General features: G+C 41.2%; 1 protein-coding gene across 2 annotated transcripts in view; it reads left to right on the top strand.

The window, feature by feature from the left end:
* Positions 1-21,431, top strand: part of RHBDF1 (rhomboid 5 homolog 1) — a 111,064-nt gene that overhangs the window by 74,429 nt on the left and 15,204 nt on the right. For both annotated transcript variants that reach the window (XM_069983644.1, XM_069983643.1), the window contains exons 6-10: positions 63-185; positions 1,284-1,450; positions 1,705-1,956; positions 3,814-3,925; positions 17,997-18,071. In XM_069983644.1, the coding sequence (XP_069839745.1) occupies positions 63-185; positions 1,284-1,450; positions 1,705-1,956; positions 3,814-3,925; positions 17,997-18,071 (729 nt within the window). The remainder of the gene's footprint in view (positions 1-62; positions 186-1,283; positions 1,451-1,704; positions 1,957-3,813; positions 3,926-17,996; positions 18,072-21,431) is intronic.

The raw sequence follows: 21,431 nt of genomic DNA, 5'->3' as shown, positions 1-21,431 counted from the left end.
TGTGACTGTTCATTTTAGTACTTATGGTACATAATTTGTTTGACCCTTTTTAAAAAATACAGGGGCGCTCAGTAAAAGAAGGTACGCTACGAAGGATACAACGAAGAAGCTTCACCCCAGTTAGTTTTCTTGAAGAAGACACGATGGATTTTCCAGATGAGTTAGATACATCATTTTTTGCCAGGGTAAGACAAATCTGAATCAATTTTTTTCATCCATAATTATAAAAAGGGGAACAGATAAAGCAGTGACGTCTTCATCCATGTTGTGATTTTTTAAATAAAAAAAAAAAATGCAGCTTTATGTGGATCTCCTTTATGGACCACATTTTACCATTTTACATTGTTTATATTACAAGGGCCATCTTCATTTAGTACCTGGGCATAAATGTTTCATAGAATACAAAACTGGAGATACATGAATATACTGACCAACTATAACACTATAAATAGCATTGAACACATCTCATGACAGTGACAGCTGTCAATACTGGAATATGTTAGAAGCAAGTGATCAGTTGGTTCTTGAAGCTTTAAAATATGAAAGGATGTGAATGATATGGACAAGAGCCAAATTGTGCCTACCAAAAATTGACCAAGCAAGGAAAAACAGTAAAGCAACCCATTAGTGTGTGTGCAGCGTAAAGGCTAGCCTGTACGGTCCAATCCCTGGCAAGGGCAGAGCAGCTCCCATACGCTTCAGTGGAAGTAGGGGACATATAAGTCCTTCCTTTATTTTACCCATTACTTTGAATCCACTCCTGGGTGGTTTTATTTAGTCTTATGGCTAATTTGTGTATGCCGAAATTTTCATCTTAACAAAAATGTCTATAAACATTTGTAACAAACTCAGTAACATTATTAGATAACAGAATTAAATCTTTGGATTTTTATATAAAATTCTGAGCAAATATACAGAAGGCCTCTAGCGGGGAATTTCCAGGATTGCACTGTACCAGGCTGAGAGAAAGGAGACATTATCTTATAAAAGGGGATTATCTGTTAGTCATGATAAAGTGTGTGGGGGAGCTAAGAATAATAATAAAGTTAGAGCAAACACTGTGATAATGCAGGAAAAATAAATGGTCTCAACAGATTTCCAACTTTTTAGTACCCTAGATAAAACAGTTATTAATAATAATAATCATGGTTACATCTCTGGCCAACTCAGTTGTGTATTGTAAAGACATCATAGCACTTCCTTGCTCCAGGACCCACAAGAAGTACTAATGCAAACCATGATGTGTGGCATGCCATGTCCTTACAGTATTGTGTGTTTACCAGGAAGGAGCTCTTCACGAAGATATGTCCAGTTATCCCGATGAAGTGTTTGAATCCCCATCAGAGGCTGCCATAAAGGAGGCAGAGCAGAACGCAAAAGCCGAAGATACTGTTGAGCGTACAGGAAGCGCTTTGGATAAGAGTGAACTAGAAAAAAGCCACTTAATGCTGTAGGTGGACATGTGAATATGGAAAATATATGTGTAAATCTTTAAAGGGAATCTATCACCAACTTTGGACCTTTAGAGTTTTTTCCTGGACTCATCTCATGAACAGAGTGAGATCTGCTAACAAGTAGAGGCTAATTTAGTATGATGCATCTTTTATCAGATTTACCAATAGAAAACTACAACTAACCCCTTTAAGTAAAAGTCTGATTTTGTCACAGCTAACATATGCATAAATACATTCTGCGTGTTTCCAGGCCATTGGAAAGAGGGTGGCGCAAGACAAAAGACGGACATCTCGTACAGCCAAAAATCCGATTGTGCCAAGAAGTTGTCAGTGTTGCTCCTCAAAAGCGAGGACAACGTATAACTATCCCAGTGAGGAAACTCTTTGCAAAAGAAAAAAGGCCGTATGGACTGGGAATGGTGGGAAGATTAACAAATAGGACTTATCGCAAGAGAATAGATAGCTATGTAAAAAGGCAAATTGAAGATATGGATGATCACCGGTAAGCGCAATTTAAAGGTAACAGAATAAGTCTCTGTGTACCAATTGGTGTGTATTGCTGGCAGAGGCGTAGATGACTTGTGTTCTCTTACATTCATTTGCTTCCATGGTTAATGTTACATGTTTTATTGTATGTATACTATAGACAGTCCAGTTATTGATGTGACTGATTCTTTATCTGTTCTTTGTTGTGAGCATTATATGAGGCTGTATGAAGCCTTTGGGAATTTTGGGGACTACATGATGTGGAAACGATAGGAAGAATCCCGGCACTCACCAAGATAAATTATGCTAGTTTATTCAGCGCAAAACATCATAGGGTACAGAGATGTTTTGCACTGAATAAACAAGCATAATTTAACTTGGTGAGTGCCGGGATTCTTCCTAATGTTATTTCTTGGAGGCTGCCCTGCCACAAGCACCACCACCACAGACTGCCATCCCCCACTATGCATGATGTTGTATGCCAGAAGTTTTCGGGACATATACTTATATTACTTGGAATGGTATGTTAGCAATGATTTGACATGAAATGGCCATTTGCTATGGGTATGGATACTTTTTGAGCACTGTATGGTAGTACCGGTATGTGGGCATTGGGTGGCAGTATTACTGTATTGGCACTAATCTGTATTGTTGTTTTTTTTCTTACATTAGTAACCATTGCTGTACACATGGTTGTAATAATAGAAGCAACCAAGAATTATGCCTATCATTATCTCAGTGCTATTTGTATGTATTATAATTATTATACATTTTAGACTGTAGATCTTCCTCACTACTACAGCAGGAGAATGAGCACGTAAGGGTGAGGACAACACATAGCAATGCAAGTAAACTAAGAACTCCAGGTGCGAAATGCGATGGCCACTGTTGTTTGTGCCCTTTGTGCCAGTTTGTTTTAACTAAACCTGGTAAAGTGATAGAAAACCTTTAAATAAAGCAAGTTTTACCTTTTGGAGACACTGGACTTTTATGTTTGTCTATCATACATTGTACAACAAAATTGATGAGCTTGTCAGAATGGAGAACTTTTTTCTTACATGACCAATGTAACTTTTAAGAAAGTTAAAGATTATGTGAATAAAACTAAGATTTAAATCTGTAAGTATATTAAAAATTAAGACCATTGGTCAATAGAGGCACCGAACTGATGTGAAAGTAATAGCTCCTCCAATTCAATGGACAATTAGCCATTATATCAGCTGTTATACTGCTATACTGCCATAGTAGAGCAGGTGACACAGAGACTGATCAGAAACTTCTATAAATCCTTAATATTTTATCAGAATCATATAATGGGTGGTTATTGTTATCATAATGTAAAATACATGTAAGATTTTAGGAATTATTAGTCAGTATTGTTATGTTTGGGGTTGAGCATGGAGTAGTGAAACCATTCCTGGCAAAACTACAAGAGCTTGCAATATGCATTGATATTGAATTAGTTGCTGGATTTACCTAGGGTTGCCTGGGCAGGGGAAACATTCTGTGGTATACGATTGGCATGTCGGTCATGTTCATATTAGAAACAATGCACTGTAAGCCAGTTTGCTTTATGATCTTTCTTCATGTATTGTACAGACATTTGCACACTGGGATCTGCAAATATTTGCTCTGTTAAAATGGAGCAGTGGGATAGTCTCTGTCTACAGACATTTGTAAGTGCACTGAATGAATAGAATGGGTAGGAAAATGTGTACCTTACCTAAAGGAATTCCAGAGTTATCATTTTGCATTGATGTCTATAATGAAAATGAAGAGTTTTTATAGTACCTTAGAGATGATAACATGTAGACCCTGGCAGGCATGGCACAGTGCCCGGGGGAGCTTAATGACCCGTTTTCTGTTCTCTCAGGCCATTCTTCACTTACTGGATTACAGTTGTGCATCTACTGATCACCATCTTGACGGTATGCATCTATGGCATTGCACCTGTTGGATTTTCCCAGCATGAAACCGTAGAATCAGTAAGTAATTCAACTCTCCAGTCCTTTATTTCAGAAGGCTTGTTCTTCTACTATGTTACCTATTGTAAGTACTGTTATGTCGCTAATGGAATGCACTGGTGGATAGTATTTTATCCAAACTGTTTCATTGAGCAAGAGCACATACCTGAGATAGCTGACATTTTAGTAAGAATTTATATTGTTTATACTATGGGTCATTTTCTAATAGCAAAGACATAGACATTACATAGAGCAGGCATTCCCTACTCTGCACTAAAGCAGAGCTACATTAGTAGTTGGCGTAGAGAACCTTGCATGTATTCACTCATGGTTTTTTTATCGGATATTTCTATCTGGACAGCAAGGTGGACACTCTTAGCCAGGGGCGTTGCACAAGGAGGTATGCTGGGAGTTGCTGTGCAGAGTTGCAGTTTTGCTGCAGTAGCCTCCCAACACAACAACATTTTCCAGTATACCTTCTTGTGCACAACAACTCCCAGCATACCTCCTTGTGCACTACAACTCCCAGCATACCTTCTTTTGCACTACAACTCCCAGCATACCTCCTTGTGCACAACAACTCCCAGCATACCTTCTTGTGCACAACAACTCCCAGCATACCTCCTTGTGCACAACTCCTAGCATCATAGCCGGGCATTTTTTTCCAAACAGTGTGCGGGGCCGAGGTGGTGACACTAGGGGGCTGGGGGTGGCACAGAGAACATGGCTGGCACTCAGCTAGCCGCTAGCCGTGTTCTCTGCGGTATACTTTATGTTAAGCTGCTCTATTACACAACTTAAAATAAAGTATTGATACCAGGAAATCCTGGTATCAAATCGTTTTTTTGCCCAAAATATCGATAGTAGTATCAATATTTCGGTGCATCGTACATCCCTAACACACACACACACACTAGCCCATTTGGCCGCCATCCCAGGTGGTTAAATATTTCCTGCTGGTAGTCCCCCCGTGTATACATCATATTCACCCCATATACATACACACACACCCTATACACACTGCACATACATCATATTCACCCTATATACATACACACACACCCCTATACACACTGCACATACATCATATTCACCCTATATACATACACACACACCCCTATACACACTGCACATACATGATATTCACCCCATATACATACACACACACCCTATACACACTGCACATACATCATATTCACCCCATATACATACATACACACCCTATACACACTGCACATACATCATATTCACCCCATATACATACACACGCACCCCTATACACTCTGCACATACATCATATTCACCCCATATACATACATACACACCCTATACACACTGCACATACATCATATTCACCCCATATACATACACACGCACCCCTATACACACTGCACATACATCATATTCACCCCATATACATACACACACACCCCTATACACTCTGCACATACATCATATTCACCCCATATACATACATACACACCCTATACACACTGCACATACATCATATTCACCCCATATACATACACACGCACCCCTATACACACTGCACATACATCATATTCACCCCATATACATACACACACACCCTATACACACTGTACATACATCATATTCACCCCATATACATACACACACCCTATACACACTGCACATACATCATATTCACCCCATATACATACACACACCCTATACACACTGCACATACACCATATTCACCCCATATGCATACACACACACCCTATACACACTGCACATACATCATATTCACCCCATATACATACACACACCCTATACACACTGCACATACATCATATTCACCCCATATACATACACACACACCCTATACACACTGCACATACATACAAACACCCTATACACACTGCACATACTGTACATCATATACACCCATACTGAACATGCATACAGTATAATAAATACATACATCATATACACATACTGCACATGTACACATACACATATACATACATCATATGCAATTACTTTACATGCATACACTTACTGCACATTTATCATATACCATACCTCCCAACCGTCCCGGATTCCGCGGGACAGTCCCGTTTTCGGGGTTCTGTCCCGCAACGGCCCCCCGTGTCCCGCATTATATGTGGCCCCAGCGAAAAAAACAATAAACCAGTAACTCACCTGTCCTCCAGTCCCAGCAGATCCTCTCCCGGCAGAGCGCGCACTCCCGTCATCCTCCGCGGCGGGCAGCGGGGTGTACAGACACTGACTGTACCGGAAGTGACCTGCAGCCTCTGTCATGAATCACTTCCGGTACAGTCAGTGTCTGTATACCCCGCTGCCTGCCCCGGAGGATGACGGGAGTGCGCGCTCTGCCGGAAGAGGATCTGCTGGGACCGGAGGACAGGTGAGTTACTGGTTTATTGTTTTTTTCGCTGGGGCCACACTAATGGGGGGATTGGCTACTATGTGGGGCATATATGGGGGGATTGGCTACTATGTGGGGCACTATATGGGGGCATTGGCTACTATGTGGGGCACTATATGGGGGATTGGCTACTATGTGGGGCACTATATGGGGATTGGCTATTATGTGGGGCACTATATGGGGGGATTAGCTACTATGTGGGGCACTATATATGGGGATTGGCTACTATGTGGGGCTCTATATGGGGGCATTGGCTACTATGTGGGGCACTATATGGAGATTGGCTACTATGTGGGGCACTATATGGGGGGATTGGATACTATGTGGGGCACTATATGGGGGCATTGGCTACTATGTGGGGCACTATATGGAGGGATTGGCTACTATGTGGGGCACTATATGGGGGCATAGGCTACTATGTGGGGCTCTATATGGGGCATTGGTTACTATGTGGGGCACTATATGGGGGGATTGGCTACTATGTGTGGCACTATATATGGGGCATTGGATACTATGTGGGGCACTATGTGGGGGATTGGATACTATGTGGGGCACTATGTGGGGGATTGGATACTATGTGGGGCACTATGTGGGGGATTGGATACTATGTGGGGTGCTATATGGGGGATTGGATACTATATAGGGCATTTTTGGGAGGATTGGATACTGGATAGGGCACTATTCAGTCAGCAGCATGTGGTGACTGTAGGGGAGGGGCTATGGAGGGTTGCTAATGGGGGCGTGGCTATGGGGACTGCGGTGCACATGTCCCTCTTTGCTCTTTGCAAAAGTTGGAAGGTATGCATATACTGTACATGCATTCATACATCCTTTACATGTACAATACACACACCGTGCACCTTACATACATAAGCCCACTTTACACCCATACATGTGCACACTGCTTATAGACATCCACAGTTCTCATACACGGAGAGGCAGGCAGGCAGGCAGGCACACATACACAGTACAGATTCAGGGTGCAGTGTCAGCCCCCCTGCCCTGAGACAAGTCGACCTGATGCAGATGGACTGTAGACCTGAGGCCCCTCCCCCAAGACATGTGATAATGCCGTACAGTTACGGTGACAGGATGTCAGCGCGCTCCGCCTGTGTTCTGTCCCAGCAAGTGAGCCTCAGAACCAGGGGCTCCTGAATTGGGCTGTCATCTGACTGGGTAAGTGCCTGGACCAGGGCCCAGTCAGATAACAGCTTGCACTGGCACACACAGACTCTGACTGCACGGGACAGTCAGAGTCTGTGTGAGTGCACTCAATCACTGCCAGCCTTTTGGAAATGCAGGGGCACAAAACATTCGGGGCAGGAGCCCCGGATAAAACTGCCTAGCGACGCCACTGCTCTTAGCTATAAGTGCCAGTGCCAGTGCTATAAGTGCCAGTGCTGAGTCACTCTGTACATAAACAACTGGTTATGGTTATGTACATATTCAACTGATTATGTACTGTACATATACAACTTATTATGGTGTGCTAGCTAAAACAATTGGATGTCACCTATGTGATATGTTGTTTTTTTTTTACTGATTGGAGCCAGATACCAAAAAAGTGTTATAGCTGTTTGAACAGCATTTAGTGATATGACAGCAAGCCCCATGGACGTCAACACAATGAACAAATGAACACCTCCACTACCTATTCTTTGCATGGGACAGGTTTCTAAGCATCCTCTGTGACCTGTGAATTGGTTCTGGTGTTACCTTTCACTGTGATGCTGTACCAGAAGTCTCTTTTTTATCATCACAGACAGAACAGGAAGTCTCAGTTTAGTTTTAGGCCTAGTGGCCTGAATTAAAACTGCTAAAATATCAGGAATATTTTATAATACAGATAGTTAAATAGAAAATTTGAAAAAAAAAACATAGCTAAGGCCAGGTTCACACTATGTTTTTGCAATGCGTTTTTTTTCATCAGTTTTTGCAAACATTTGTGTGCATCCGTTTTTCCATTGACTTCCATTATAAAAAAAAATGGATCAAAACGCTTCCTTTTTTTTTAAGTACACAAAAACGTAGCTGATCTTATTTTTGTGTACGTTAAAAAAAAGGATGCGTTTTGATCCCTCTTTTTTTTTATAATGGAAGTCAATGGAAAAATGGATGCACACAAATGTATCCGTTTTTACATCCATTTTTTGCAAAAAGTATTGCAAAAACGTAGTGTAAACCCAGCCTTACAATTCTTATAAAATATGTTTAGCATAAAAACTTGATTTAAACAACAGGTCACGTTCCTGTTAAGAAAATTAAATATTTTAGTGTTTCATTGATCGCTTGACAACCGCTTTCTATATATTTTAGTATATGCTACTGTACTGTAAGCTGCATATTCAATATTATATAATAAACATACAGATTACATAATATGTGAATAGTATGATATTGCACACGTGGGTAAATGTGACGTAAATTACTGTACATTTCAGTCAATCTTTGTGTAACCTCATTTTACCCAGAATATAAGGAATTACTGTAACAAGGTCTCTTAGCCACCAAAGCTCATTGAGTTTAGGGCCTGGACCATACAATCTATGGAATAATGGTGGTGCTGAATCCCTTTTGTGTTGACTTTAATGTGGTTTATCATGGTATGCACTAACCAGAATGACACTGCATTTTGTTCAGTATTTTTTTAATGGAACTTTTGACACATATATAGACACAGTCTTCATCTGATACAGTCCAGACCCAGTAAACACCCTGCCATTAGAGATGAGCAAACTTGCCGAAAGTTCGGGTTTAGGGAAACCTGAAAGATCTGCCTGGAGAAGTTGTTTTTTTGCCCGAAAACTGACAATGGGATTCAAATGCCAATCATTGATGTTCATGTGAACGCAAACTTTTAACAAGTTCGCTCATCTCTACCTGCCGCATCTCTAAGCTCCACACTAGCTATATAGCAGTGGAAACTTGGTATAAGAATCCTCTCACTGTATACAGTTATAGTCTAGTAGAAGAATATAACTGTAAAGATAATTTCATCTCTGCAGGAAGGAAGGAAGAAGGATATTTCTATGTGGATTGTGTTCTGGAGCCACTCCATATGTAAGGCATGTAACATAGAGATCAGATAGTACAGCTATTGTTGCCGCAGGATGTGTTCCTTAGCAGTATCAGCCAGCTGGAGGCTCATCCTCTGCCTTATTTGTCATCCAGGAAGTATTCCTCTTATATGTTCTGTTATTTATCTATCGGAGAAAGACAATGAGAAGTGTTTATTTTGTCTGCAAAGTGTGTTATGTTACTGGGTTCACATTAAATATCTCGTCATATGGACGGCTCATTCGATCTGTTTGGTATTGGAATTGCTCAGTTGATTTTGCAATAAGCTAAACTACAGATGCTCAGCAGATTTTATATGGAAATTATTTTCTCTTTAAATCTGCTAAAGAGTTTTAAGATAAGATTCATATTGATGTTCAGTTTACTTATTGTTATCCAGATTTAAATACAGTTGATTTTGGCACATGGCGGAGGAAAACCTGTCTATGTTCTTTTACTTCTTGCTAGAAGAAAGGGGTTCTTTCAGGCTGTAAACATGTATCCAATTTGTCAATCTTTTAAGAAAACATCCTTGTAACATGAAATTTCCTCACAAATTTCCTCGCTGATTTTCTAGCTGTTGGGCCTAGATTTGTTTAAAAAATCCCTTTAAGGGTGCCTTCACATATACTGTATCTGCAGTGGATCTCACTTCTGCAAATTCGCAGCGAGAACCGCTGCGGATCCGGTACCATTCACCCCTATGGTAGCACATACTCGCAGCGGGATTGACATTCCACTGTGAATATGTGCTTTAACCCCCCGCTGTCCGCAGCTCCGCCGCCGCATTCCCCATCCCCGGCCGCATCAGCCCATCGCCAGCCGCATCCTGCAGCCCGCCGCCAAGAGCATACATTACCTGCTCGGCGGCGTGGCTACAGTGAGGCTCCCGGCTCCGATCCCGCTCAGCTGATCAGCCGTTAGTCAATATGCAAAATTCATTTTAGGATCTCTTTAGATATACATGATTATATGTAAAAAAATAAAACTATATTCCCAGCAGTTGTACTAACCAGTTGTAGACCCTGAGGACAATTAATGGGGCCATGGGAGCGGACGCATGAGACGTGAGCGCTCGTAGCTCCTCCCCCTACCCACCACATGCTTCCGGACGCCGAGCAAACCGCGCTCTGAGCTCCGATAATGCCAACGAGCTGGATTACCTCCGGTGAGGCTATCAGGGGGACCCGATAAGCTGAGAGGACGAGAGCCGGCTGAGTGGCTGGACTGTGGCTACTTGTGAAGGCAGCGGATAGCGGCGGCGATACAGGGGATGGTCGCGTCTGAGCTGTCTGAGAAAGCTGTGTCCTGAATGCCTGGTGCCGGGGGAATTTATTGTATGATGGCGCAATGCTGAAGGGAACCTGACACACACTGCTAAATCTGTGAAAACGGGTGAGATCGTTCTGAATAGTGTACCACTAAAGCTGTGGGAAGCATTACTTAACTGTTTGGATATGTGTGTACCTGGAGTCCCCTTAAGAGTTTTCTGAGCGAATTCATATGGATACAGTGTCTATGGAACTTTGACATAAGAATTGACCTAATCTACATCATGTGCTGTATCTGGAGCCCTAGGAAGAGATTTGATCTTACCTACTCTAATGTTATGTATCTAGTGCTTTAACAAAAGAATTGGATATTATTTATACTAACACTAACTGTCTGATAACTTTGCAAGGGATACCAATACCGTTTGCCTGGAGGTCCAGAGTGAAATTGGACTCTAACCATCTAACCTGTACTAATACTGAATTTTCTCAGCTTCACCAGGACATTAGATTTGATCTATATTTGTTTGTAGCTCTAGTAAGACATTAGGAACAATTTGTATTAACATTGTGTACTGGGATTGCTGATAAGAATTTTTAAGTTAACCCTTACTAATATCTTTTCTTTTTTCTTCTTTTACTGGTTGCACCTTGTGATACTGTTGTGGCTGAATAGCGATTGTAAAAGTTTGTAACGCTATAGCTCTATATTGGTACAAGTGAGCTGGTAGGTGAGATGGGGGCAAAGAAGAAACCAGATGAACAGCAAACCCGTAAATCAGGGGGTCCAACAAGTAGTAGTCTCCTAGGACCTAAGGGTCCAAGCCAAAAAATTGAGAAATTTCTACAAACGTCTGTAAATGCTGATAGGAGGCGGAGCTTGAACAGTGACATTGTAACTTCCCACCCCCCCTTAGAGGAGTCTGGACAAATATCAGAGGAGATAGAGGAGGAAGAAGTTGAGGGGGCGGCTGCATTCAAGCATAGGACTCAGGATACAGAGTTATTGGGAAAGATGTTTGGCATGATTCAAAAGTTGGATGACTCACTAACAGAGGTTCTGTCACAGATGGGATCTATTAAGGCGGAGGTTTCATTTGTTCGGAATGATCTGGGTAAAATGAATGAAAAAATGAACGAAATTGAAAAAAGAGTGGTATCTGTCGAAAGTGTGCAGACTACTTGTTTGGAAGAAGTAAAGGAGTTGAAGCAAAAGGTTGAACATACTCAGAGGAAACTGGTAGAGATAGAGGACAGAGATAGGCGTTCTAATATAAAGCTGGTCGGTTTCCCTGAAGGGAGTGAGGGTAAAAACTGTACTCAGTTTATCCATGATTGGGTGGTTGGGACATACGATATAGGAAAATTGTCCAAATATTTTGGAATTGAGCGGGCTCATAGAGTGCCAATGAAAGAGAGGGCTCCAGGGGCTCAGCCCAGACCGATTCTAGCTAAACTCTTTTTCTTCAGAGATAGGGATACTCTGTTGGAACTTAATAGAAAGCAAAGTGAAATAATGTATAATAATAACCGAATAAGTATGTACCCAGACTTCTCCTATGATACACGCAGAAAGAGGATGAGCTTCATAGGGGTAAAAAAAAGACTGTTGGCAGCAGGGATTAAATACGCTTTGCTATTCCCAGCACGTCTTAGAGTGATCTACTCAGATACTACTATTTTTTTTGATGATGTTGCTGAAGCTTCCCGGTGGATGGAGCTGAAGGGAATTTGATCTACTAAGGTGTCGGTTACAATATAATGATGTCTTTTTTCTTTCTTTCTTTAGTGAAGCATTGTGGTGGGGAGGGGGGAGGGGGGATGGTTAGGTAAGAGACAGACTGCGTAAACGTTATGTAGTCGGTCGAATGGGGGGGTGGGGGGGAGGGGGGGGAGGGGGGGTTGGACGGGAGAGGGGAGGGAAGAGGGGGGGGTGGGGGCTGGGGGATGTGTGGGGGGTTGGGGGGAGGGTATAAAATTAATTTTTTTTTTTTTTTTTTTTTTCTCTTTCTCTCTCTCTTTCTCTCTCTCTCTCTTCTTCCTTCCTTCCTTGGAGCATCCTTTTCCCTGGCATCCTGTATAGGTGTGCCTATGTCTTGTATACTAACTTTTCTGGTTCTGAGTAATGACAGAGTCTCTTAGGGTTGTTTCTTGGAATGTGCGGGGGTTGTCTGGCAAAGTTAAGAGGGCTGCAGTATTTAGTGCTCTTAATCATTATTTGCCAGCAATTGTGATGCTGCAGGAAACTCATCTAGTCCCAGAGTCAATTGAAAAGATAAAAAGGAGATGGATGACAGATAACTATCATTCTTTCTTCTCCTCTTACTCTAGAGGGGTTAGTATCCTGTTCCACAGGTCTCTAAAAGTAGAGATAATCAACTCTCATATCGATAAACTGGGAAGGTTTGTTGTTGTCCATATGTGGTGTGAGGGTATAGAGATGGTGTTAGCGGCTGTGTATTTCCCTCCCCCCTTTTCCTCTAGGATGTTTCTTGAGATAGATAATCACATGCATAAAATGGCTAGTTGCCCTAAATATATCATAGGAGACTTTAATGAGGTGTTTATGGACTCTATGGATAGATTCAGAATGGGTGGGAGGTTGGGGCAGCAGGGAAATACACAGCTCTATAAAATTACAGGAGAACTGGGGTGGAGAGACCTATGGAGGGAGGTAAATGGTGACTGCCAAGAATATACCTGCGTTAATAAAACTCACAAGGTGATGTCGCGTATAGATTTAGTGCTGGGTACGGATGATAGTGTATCCCTAGTGAAGAGGATAAAAATTGGAAGGCGGGGACTGTCAGACCATGCCCCGCTAATACTTGAACTGTACAAGAGAGAAAGCATTATCTGTAAACCTATAAGAATAAATGCATTTTGGATTAATCTAATTCAGATAGACCTAGAAGTTGAAAATAAGGTTTTTTTTGAGACTAATAAGGGCACTGCATGCCTAAATACTGTTTGGGATGCGTTCAAGGCAACTTTACGAGGTATATTACATCACAAAATATCATGGTGGAAGAAGGATGCAAAGAGAAGAGAGGAGGAATTATATAATGTGGTTAAAAACTCTGAGGCAAGGTATAGGAAGGCACCGTCAGAGGATAATTGGAAGGAGTGGATACAGGAGAGAGATAAATTAGATGAAGCGTTAGCTCTTAAGGTAGAAATTAAAGATCAGTTTTGGAAGGCCAAAAGGAGTACAGAGGGTGAGGGGCCGGGGAGGCTACTGTCCCGGGTAATTAGCCATCAACAAAGTAGTAAGGGGATTGTGGCCATGAAAGGTGGAGATAGGATAGTGACATCTAATAAGGAAATTTTAGAGGTGTTTAAGAACTATTATGAAGCATTATACTCATCGGAGTTGAAGTGGGGGTGTGAGGATATCGGGGATTTTCTACGGGGAGTTTCAATTCCTAAACTTACTGAGGAACAGATGAAGGATCTCGAGAAACCCATCACTAAGTTAGAATTGAAAAATGCTCTGAAGGGTATGAGGGATGGTGGGGCTCCGGGGTCAGATGGGATTCCCGTAGAGATCTACAAGGCAATGCAAGATTCCTTTTTGGAGGAATTTCTGGAAGTACTAAACTTTTCTCACTCTGTAGGAATATTGCCCGATTCGTTGAACGAAGCTGTGATAATAGTAATACTTAAAGAGGGAAAAGACCCACTGAGCCCGGAGTCGTACAGGCCTATATCCCTGATTAATTCGGATGTCAAGATTCTTGCTACAGTTTTGGCAAAGCGGATGGCTGGGGTTATAACATCATTGGTACATAGGGACCAGTCAGGCTTCATACAGGGGAGGGGAGTATATTCCAATATACGTAGAGTGTATTCTAATGTACAGGAGGTCAGGGGTAGCTCTGAGGGTAGAGCGTTGGTCTCACTCGACGCGGTCAAAGCTTTTGATCGCGTCGAGTGGAACTACTTGTGGACCGTTATGGAGCGTATGGGATTTGGTCCGAGTTTTATGCAGTGGATACGGATTTTGTATGCGGCTCCAAGGGCTCGGGTGCTTGTTAACTCTGTTTTGTCTGATGCTTTTTGTTTGACGAGAGGGACGAGACAGGGGTGCCCTCTGTCCCCGCTCTTGTTTAATTTGGCTGTAGAGCCGTTGGCTATTATGATTAGAGAGGAGGCAGAAATAGGGGGTTTTGTATATTCAGACAGAATTGAGAAGATATCGCTATTTGCTGATGACCTCCTGCTCTTCCTTTCTAGCATTAAAACTTCGGTCCCAAAATTGATACAACTTATAGATACATTTGGGGACTATTCTGGTTTTGCTATCAATTGGACCAAGTCATCACTAATGTTGTTTCATGAAAGTGACCGTGATGATTTTGGACAATTGAGGGTATGTGTACCAGGGGAATCAATTAGATATTTGGGGATAGAACTTTCGGTTGAAATAGAAAAATTTGTTGGACTCAATGTGATACCGCTCTTTTCCAAAATAAGAAAAAAAATTCAAATATGGAACAAACTTCCGATTGGTATGGCAGCTCGGATGAGCATTATCAAAATGGTCATACTACCCCAGGTTCTTTTTGTATTAGCAAATAGTCCCGTGTGGATAACAAAAAAATGTTTTCATCATATGGTTACATTGTGTAATGTGCTTATATGGAAGAATAGGAACGTGAGAATTAGATATGATACGTTGATCCAGGACAGGAGTAAAGGTGGCTTCAAACTACCAGACTATGAGCTTTATTTTCTAGCTGCCCAAATGATGTATATTGTAAAATGGAAGGCATATGATTTCACGGGAATGTGGGAGCGGAAGGTGAATCAATTCCATCCGGATTTGCCGACTTTGCTTGAGGCAGACAAGATTGGTAATAAAAACAACCCTATAGATTATATGATAAAAAAAGTGTGGTATAGTGTTAAAAGGAAACTAGAACTTAAGGGGATAAAACACATTACACCGTTATGGAAAAATTCACGAATTAGCGAATTGCACAAAATAGATGATCCTATATTCTGGGTAAAGAAGGGAATTCACAAGATAGATCACTTAATAGATATGAATGATAGAAACATTAAGAAGTTCGAGGTTTTGCAAAAAGAATTTGGAGTTAGTTATAGAGAACACTTTAGATATATGCAAATTAGACATGGATTTAAGGCAACACAAGACAAAGATATATTTAATACACAAGATCATATATTATTGCAGCCACAAATAATACACGTTAAGAAAGGTCTTATAGGGAAGATATATAAACTTATCGCACAGGAAATTAAATATAGGGTTAGTACACAGTATAAAATAAAATGGAAAGAAGATCTTGGGATAGAGAATATAGATTGGCCGGCAGTTTTTGAAGCAGCAAAGGAGTGTAGTCCTCGTTTGAACCACACGGTTTCACAGTTGTTCATAATATATAGGACACATTATACCCCGTTGAAATTAGCAAAAATGAAGATCAGAAATTCAGATGTATGCACTAGATGCTCGGGAGCAAGGGGAGATTTGATACATATGCTGTGGAGATGCCCCAAACTGTTTAGATACTGGCAAGATGTAATAACAGAACTTGAAAAAGTTACTAGTACTAAAATTAATTTTGAACCTATGTGTTGTATTTTGGGGATCTTCACAGATGTAAGATGCTCTGTATATATAAAAAAAATGCTTGCTAAAACCTTGTTTGCAGCTAGAAATTGTATACTAAGGCAGTGGATACAACCTCGGCCACCAGAGGCCTCCAGTTGGAAAAAAGTTGTTAATAATATAATAGTGATGGAATATATAAGAGCCAAGAAAAATAATAGGATTCAATCATTTAGGAAAATATGGGAAATGTGGCCATTGGGGAAACAGTTGGGAGGGGCTGATCGGGGTGGGGGGGGGGGGAGGGAGGGGAGAGAGAGAGATCTAGGATTTAAGTGTTAGGGTTTTTTTTTTTTTTTTTTTTTTTTTGTTGTTGTTGGATTTATATATATATTCTTCTTATATATTTGTAAAACTATGTAGTTATAGGAAGGCAAGAGATTATTTATAATTATATTATTTGTCTATAATTTAAGTTAAGGAAAAGATTTGCCATAGTTATATGGGGTGATGCATCCATGACAGATTGTGATCGGTGGAGTGCTCGCGGAACTCCTGAATTGTGAGATAAAATATTGGGGAGAGTTTTGGGGGTGACCGTGGGGGGGGCCGCTTTCGCCTGCCTGGGCGGGGGGTGTGTCCCGGGCTGAGATGTCTCGGTATGACTGGCCTTATTTTAAGGAATGTTTGCGCTGCTCTGTATGTGGGAAAGCATAAAATGAATTAATAAGATATAATATAGGGATACAAGATGTGAGAGTCCCTTTTCTCTGTTTCTTCTCTATTCGGGTAGACCTTGTCCATGAGCAGCCCCAGTGTGTTGTGTGTATGATTCCTGCATTCCAGGGTGTCAGACTTGATCATTATATATGGTTGTTTGTCATCAGGGGAGAGCGGGATAAGCGTGAAACCTTCACAGTGATACTGGGGAGGGATTTGCGCAGTTTTTTTTTAAAAGAAGAGAAAAAAAAAAAAAAAAGAACTGGGGTGCATTTGCTGGGTGTTGGAAATCCATCTGAGAAAGGTGGGTGACTGACGCTGGTAGGTACACCGAGTGTGAGAAGGGGGGCTGCCGGGGTTTTGGTCTGCTGAAGAGAGGTGCAATGTATTGATCGTTGTGCTACATATATACAGAGGGTGTGTATGATTTTTTTTTTTTTTTTTTTTCCCTCTTCTTTTGATTTATTGTCTGTACGGATTGTTTGTCTGGCCTGGGGTGCTTCCCGTGCGTGGGCGGGGGGGGGGGCGGAAACCCTGCACGGTTAGAATTAATAAACTAAACGCATAAGCTAGTGGGAGGGGGAAGCGTGAGCTAGAACTTCTGCACCTCATAGTAGGAGGTTTTATAGAGGATGTTCCGCGGGTTCGACTCCATGGAAAAAGAGGTTATGTATTGTCCTAAGGGTTTTATTGGAAGATAATTTTGTTCTTTGTTTGGAGGGGGGGGATGGGTCAGTGGGTACGGTGGGGAATGGGGCATAACTTTATTCTTGCATTTAGCTATATTGTTGTAATTATTTATGGATATAATAAAAGGTTGAAATTTAAAAAAAGAAAAAAAAAAAAAAAAAAAATGCTTACAATATAGAGTACTACAATTGATCTGTATTTTACTATTGTTTACTAAAAACCTGGAGAACTCTTAAAGGTTTATATATTACATCAATTAGTAAGGTGTGTTATGCTTATTTTGCTGTTTAAGTTCCACAATGGTGTACATATATTTTAATACTTGTTTAAAAGATGTTTTAAAGATTAATTTTTATTCTGCAGGTTCTAAGAAATAAGGGAGTTTATGAAAATGTCAGATATATCCAACAAGAAAACTTTTGGATAGGACCAAACTCAGTAAGTGATTTTACAGAATTTCTTTAAACCCTTTAAGGACGGAGCCAGTTTTCATTTTTGCGCTTTTTACGTTTCTTCCTCCTCATGTTTAAAAGACCACTGTGCTTGCGACACCAATTATACTTTGCAAATACAGACTTAATTTTTCTATAAGATATGCTGAAAAACCAGTAAAAATTATATGTGCAGTGAAATTTGAAAAAAAAGTGCAATTTTGAAGGGTTTCGTATTTACGCCATTCACCCTATGGTACAACTTATGTGTTATCTATGTTCCTCAAGTCAGTACGATTACAACGATATGTAACTTGTATAGCTTTTAAAAAATTTAAACCTTTTAAAGAAAACTAAATGGGGGAGATTTATCAAAGGGTGTAAAATTTAGACTGGTGCAAACTGCCCACAGCAACCAATCACAGCTCAGCTTCCAGCTCTGGTGAAAGGAAAGAGGAGCTGTGATTGGTTGCTGTGGGCAGTTTGCACCAGTCTCAATTTTACACCCTTTGTGTTTAAAATCGCTCTATTCACATCCTTATAACGCTTTTATTGTTTGGTCTATGGGGCTGTGTGAGGTGTCATTTTTTGCGCCGCGATCTGTTCTTTCTTTTGGTACCTTGTTTGCCTATATGTGACTTTTTGATCACTTTTTATTAAATTTTTTTCTGGATTTAATGGAAACAAAAATGCACAATTTTGCACTTTGGCATTTTTTTGCGCTTACGCTGTTTACCGTGCGAGATCAGGAATGTAATCATTTAATACTTCGGGCCATTTCACACTCGGCGATACCAAATATGTTTATTTTTTTATTTATTTTTATTTATAAAATGGGAAAAGGCGGGTGATTTGGACTTTTATTAGGGGAGGGGATTTCTTATTAATAAAAACACTTTATTCTTTTTTCACATACAGTAATTAGAAGCCCCCTGGGGGACTTCTATCAACACAGCACTGATCCCCCTAGGGGACTTCTATATACACAGCACTGATCCCCCTGGGGGACTTCTATATACACAGCACTGATCTCCCATTGAGATCAATGCTGTGTATATAATAGAGCAATGATCCATCAGATCGGTGCTCTATTATAATGGTCTGCTGCAGACCATCTAAATGGATTGCCGAGCCGGGATCAGTGTCATTCCGACGCTGAGCCCCGGCCGGCTCATTACAACGAATCTCCCCTCCGCGATCGCATTGCGGGGGGGAGATCCCCCACTAGACACCAGGGACAGTGGGCACGGTTACTATCCAAATGCAGCTGTCAGCTTTGACAGCTGCATTTGAATAGTTAATTAGCCGGCTGCGGTGATCGGTCGCGGCGGCTAATACCCCCGTTCCTTGGCTACACATAGCAACCGGGGACTGCGAGCTGCAGAGAGGGCTCACGCCGGGAGCCCTCTCTGATCCCCCTTAATGGCCGCATGACAAGTATACTCGTCATGCGTCGTGAAGGGGTTAAGGGAACGGTATCCCAAAATAGTATATGTACTGTTGTCTACTAGGAAGATTAATATAGATAGTAAAGGAATGCATTAGAACCCATTTACATATGCAATGTCATAGGTGTGGTATCACACTGCATTCCAGCTTGACTCAGGCTGGGTTCACACTACGTATATTTCAGTCAGTATTGTGGTCCTCATATTGCAACCAAAACCAGGAGTGGATTAAAAACACAGAAAGGATCTGTTCACACAATATTGAAATTGAGTGGATGGCCGCCATATAATGGCAAATATTTGCTGGTATTTTAGAACAACGCCCGTTGTATTGAAATAATGGCCGTTATTTACTGTTATATGGCGGCCATCCACTCAATTTCACTATTGTGTGAACAGATCCTTTCTGTGTTTTTAATCCACTCCTGGTTTTGGTTGCAATATGAGGACCACAATACTGACTGAAATATACGTAGTGTGAACTCAGCCTGATTGTGCGTGTGTAGTGATTTGCTGTGATGTGTCCTTGTGGAGCCCTGGCCTTGAAGAGGAAATGTCAGCTCTCATAAATAATCTGCATTCCATAATTGATAAGGATAAAGAAAGACCAATGTCCTTTATGTCCAACCTATAATCCCACTGTGTTGATCCAGAAGAAGGCAAAACCCACTTTGGGGCATATGTCACTTACCCCATATTAGAGGAGGCATTCCTACCCGTTCCACATATGGCAATCAGAATTAATCTGATCAGCATCTCATCTTCATCATTTTACTACCCATATCTTGTCATTTATCTTTCAAGAATGGCATCCAGACACTTCTTAATCATAAAGTGAATCCACAATTTTCAAGAATTTGTGGTAGAGTGTTCTGTATTTATACTGCTCTTACAGTAAAGAATCCTCATTTATATATACTGTCCATTCATCTATTTGTACATTGTGATCAGATCGCCCCTAAGACAACTTTTTTCTAAACTAAACTAAATAACCCTAAACTTCATAATCTGTCTTGATACTGCAATCTACTCTATAGCTATGTTCACACAATGTTTTTCTACTGCCATTACTTTAGACTCAAAATTATGGCCATTGTTTACCATACTTTGGCGGCTGTCATTGCAATGAGGGCTGTTGGTACATTATTTAGGTTCAGGTTCCAACTTTTCCCACCCTTTTGGATGTAACTATTAAAAACTTAAATAGAATTTACATTATAAAAAAATAATGTTAAGGCTATGTTCACACAACGTATCAGACCGGCCGTTCCTTGACCTGGCTGTGCCCGGATCATCGTGGCCGGTACTTAAGTACCGGCCGGATGATCCGTCCGGTGGCAGAGCTCTGATGCGGGCGCATCAGCGCGCGCCCGCATCAGAGCTTCCCATAGCACACAGTGAAGCGAGTGTCCGGAGCCGCTTGCTTCACTGTGTGAACTGACAGGTCTTTCTGCGGCCGGAATTCACTGAATTCCGGCTGCAGAAAACTGACATGTCAGTTATTTGCGGCCCAGTATGGGATCCCGGACGGAGCGTATACGATGTGTATACTCTCCGGCCGGGATCCCATATCAGATAAGGTTATGTTGCGCTCCGCAAAAAGTACGGCCGTTGCTGCCGATGGAAACAGCGGCTATACTTTTACGTCGTGTGAACATAGCCTAAAAGTGAAATGATGGCCATAAATGGATACTATGTCTGAACAACTAAAAATAACGTCCACTGTTCGCTAAATAACATCCATGAGTAAATGTCATGAACATAAATTTGAAGGTGGTCACAAACAGCGGCCGTTATTCTATACATTGTGTGAACAGATGGCCATTGATTCAATTGCCTTCAATGGGAAACATTGAAGAATAAAAACAATGGCTGTTTTTTAACAAAAAAAACAGTGTCTGAACTTGGCCTAAAATTTA

This window comes from Dendropsophus ebraccatus, chromosome 9 (assembly GCF_027789765.1).
Source record: "Dendropsophus ebraccatus isolate aDenEbr1 chromosome 9, aDenEbr1.pat, whole genome shotgun sequence".
Taxonomy (NCBI): domain Eukaryota; kingdom Metazoa; phylum Chordata; class Amphibia; order Anura; family Hylidae; genus Dendropsophus; species Dendropsophus ebraccatus.
This window is presented reverse-complemented; position numbering and strand designations above follow the sequence as displayed.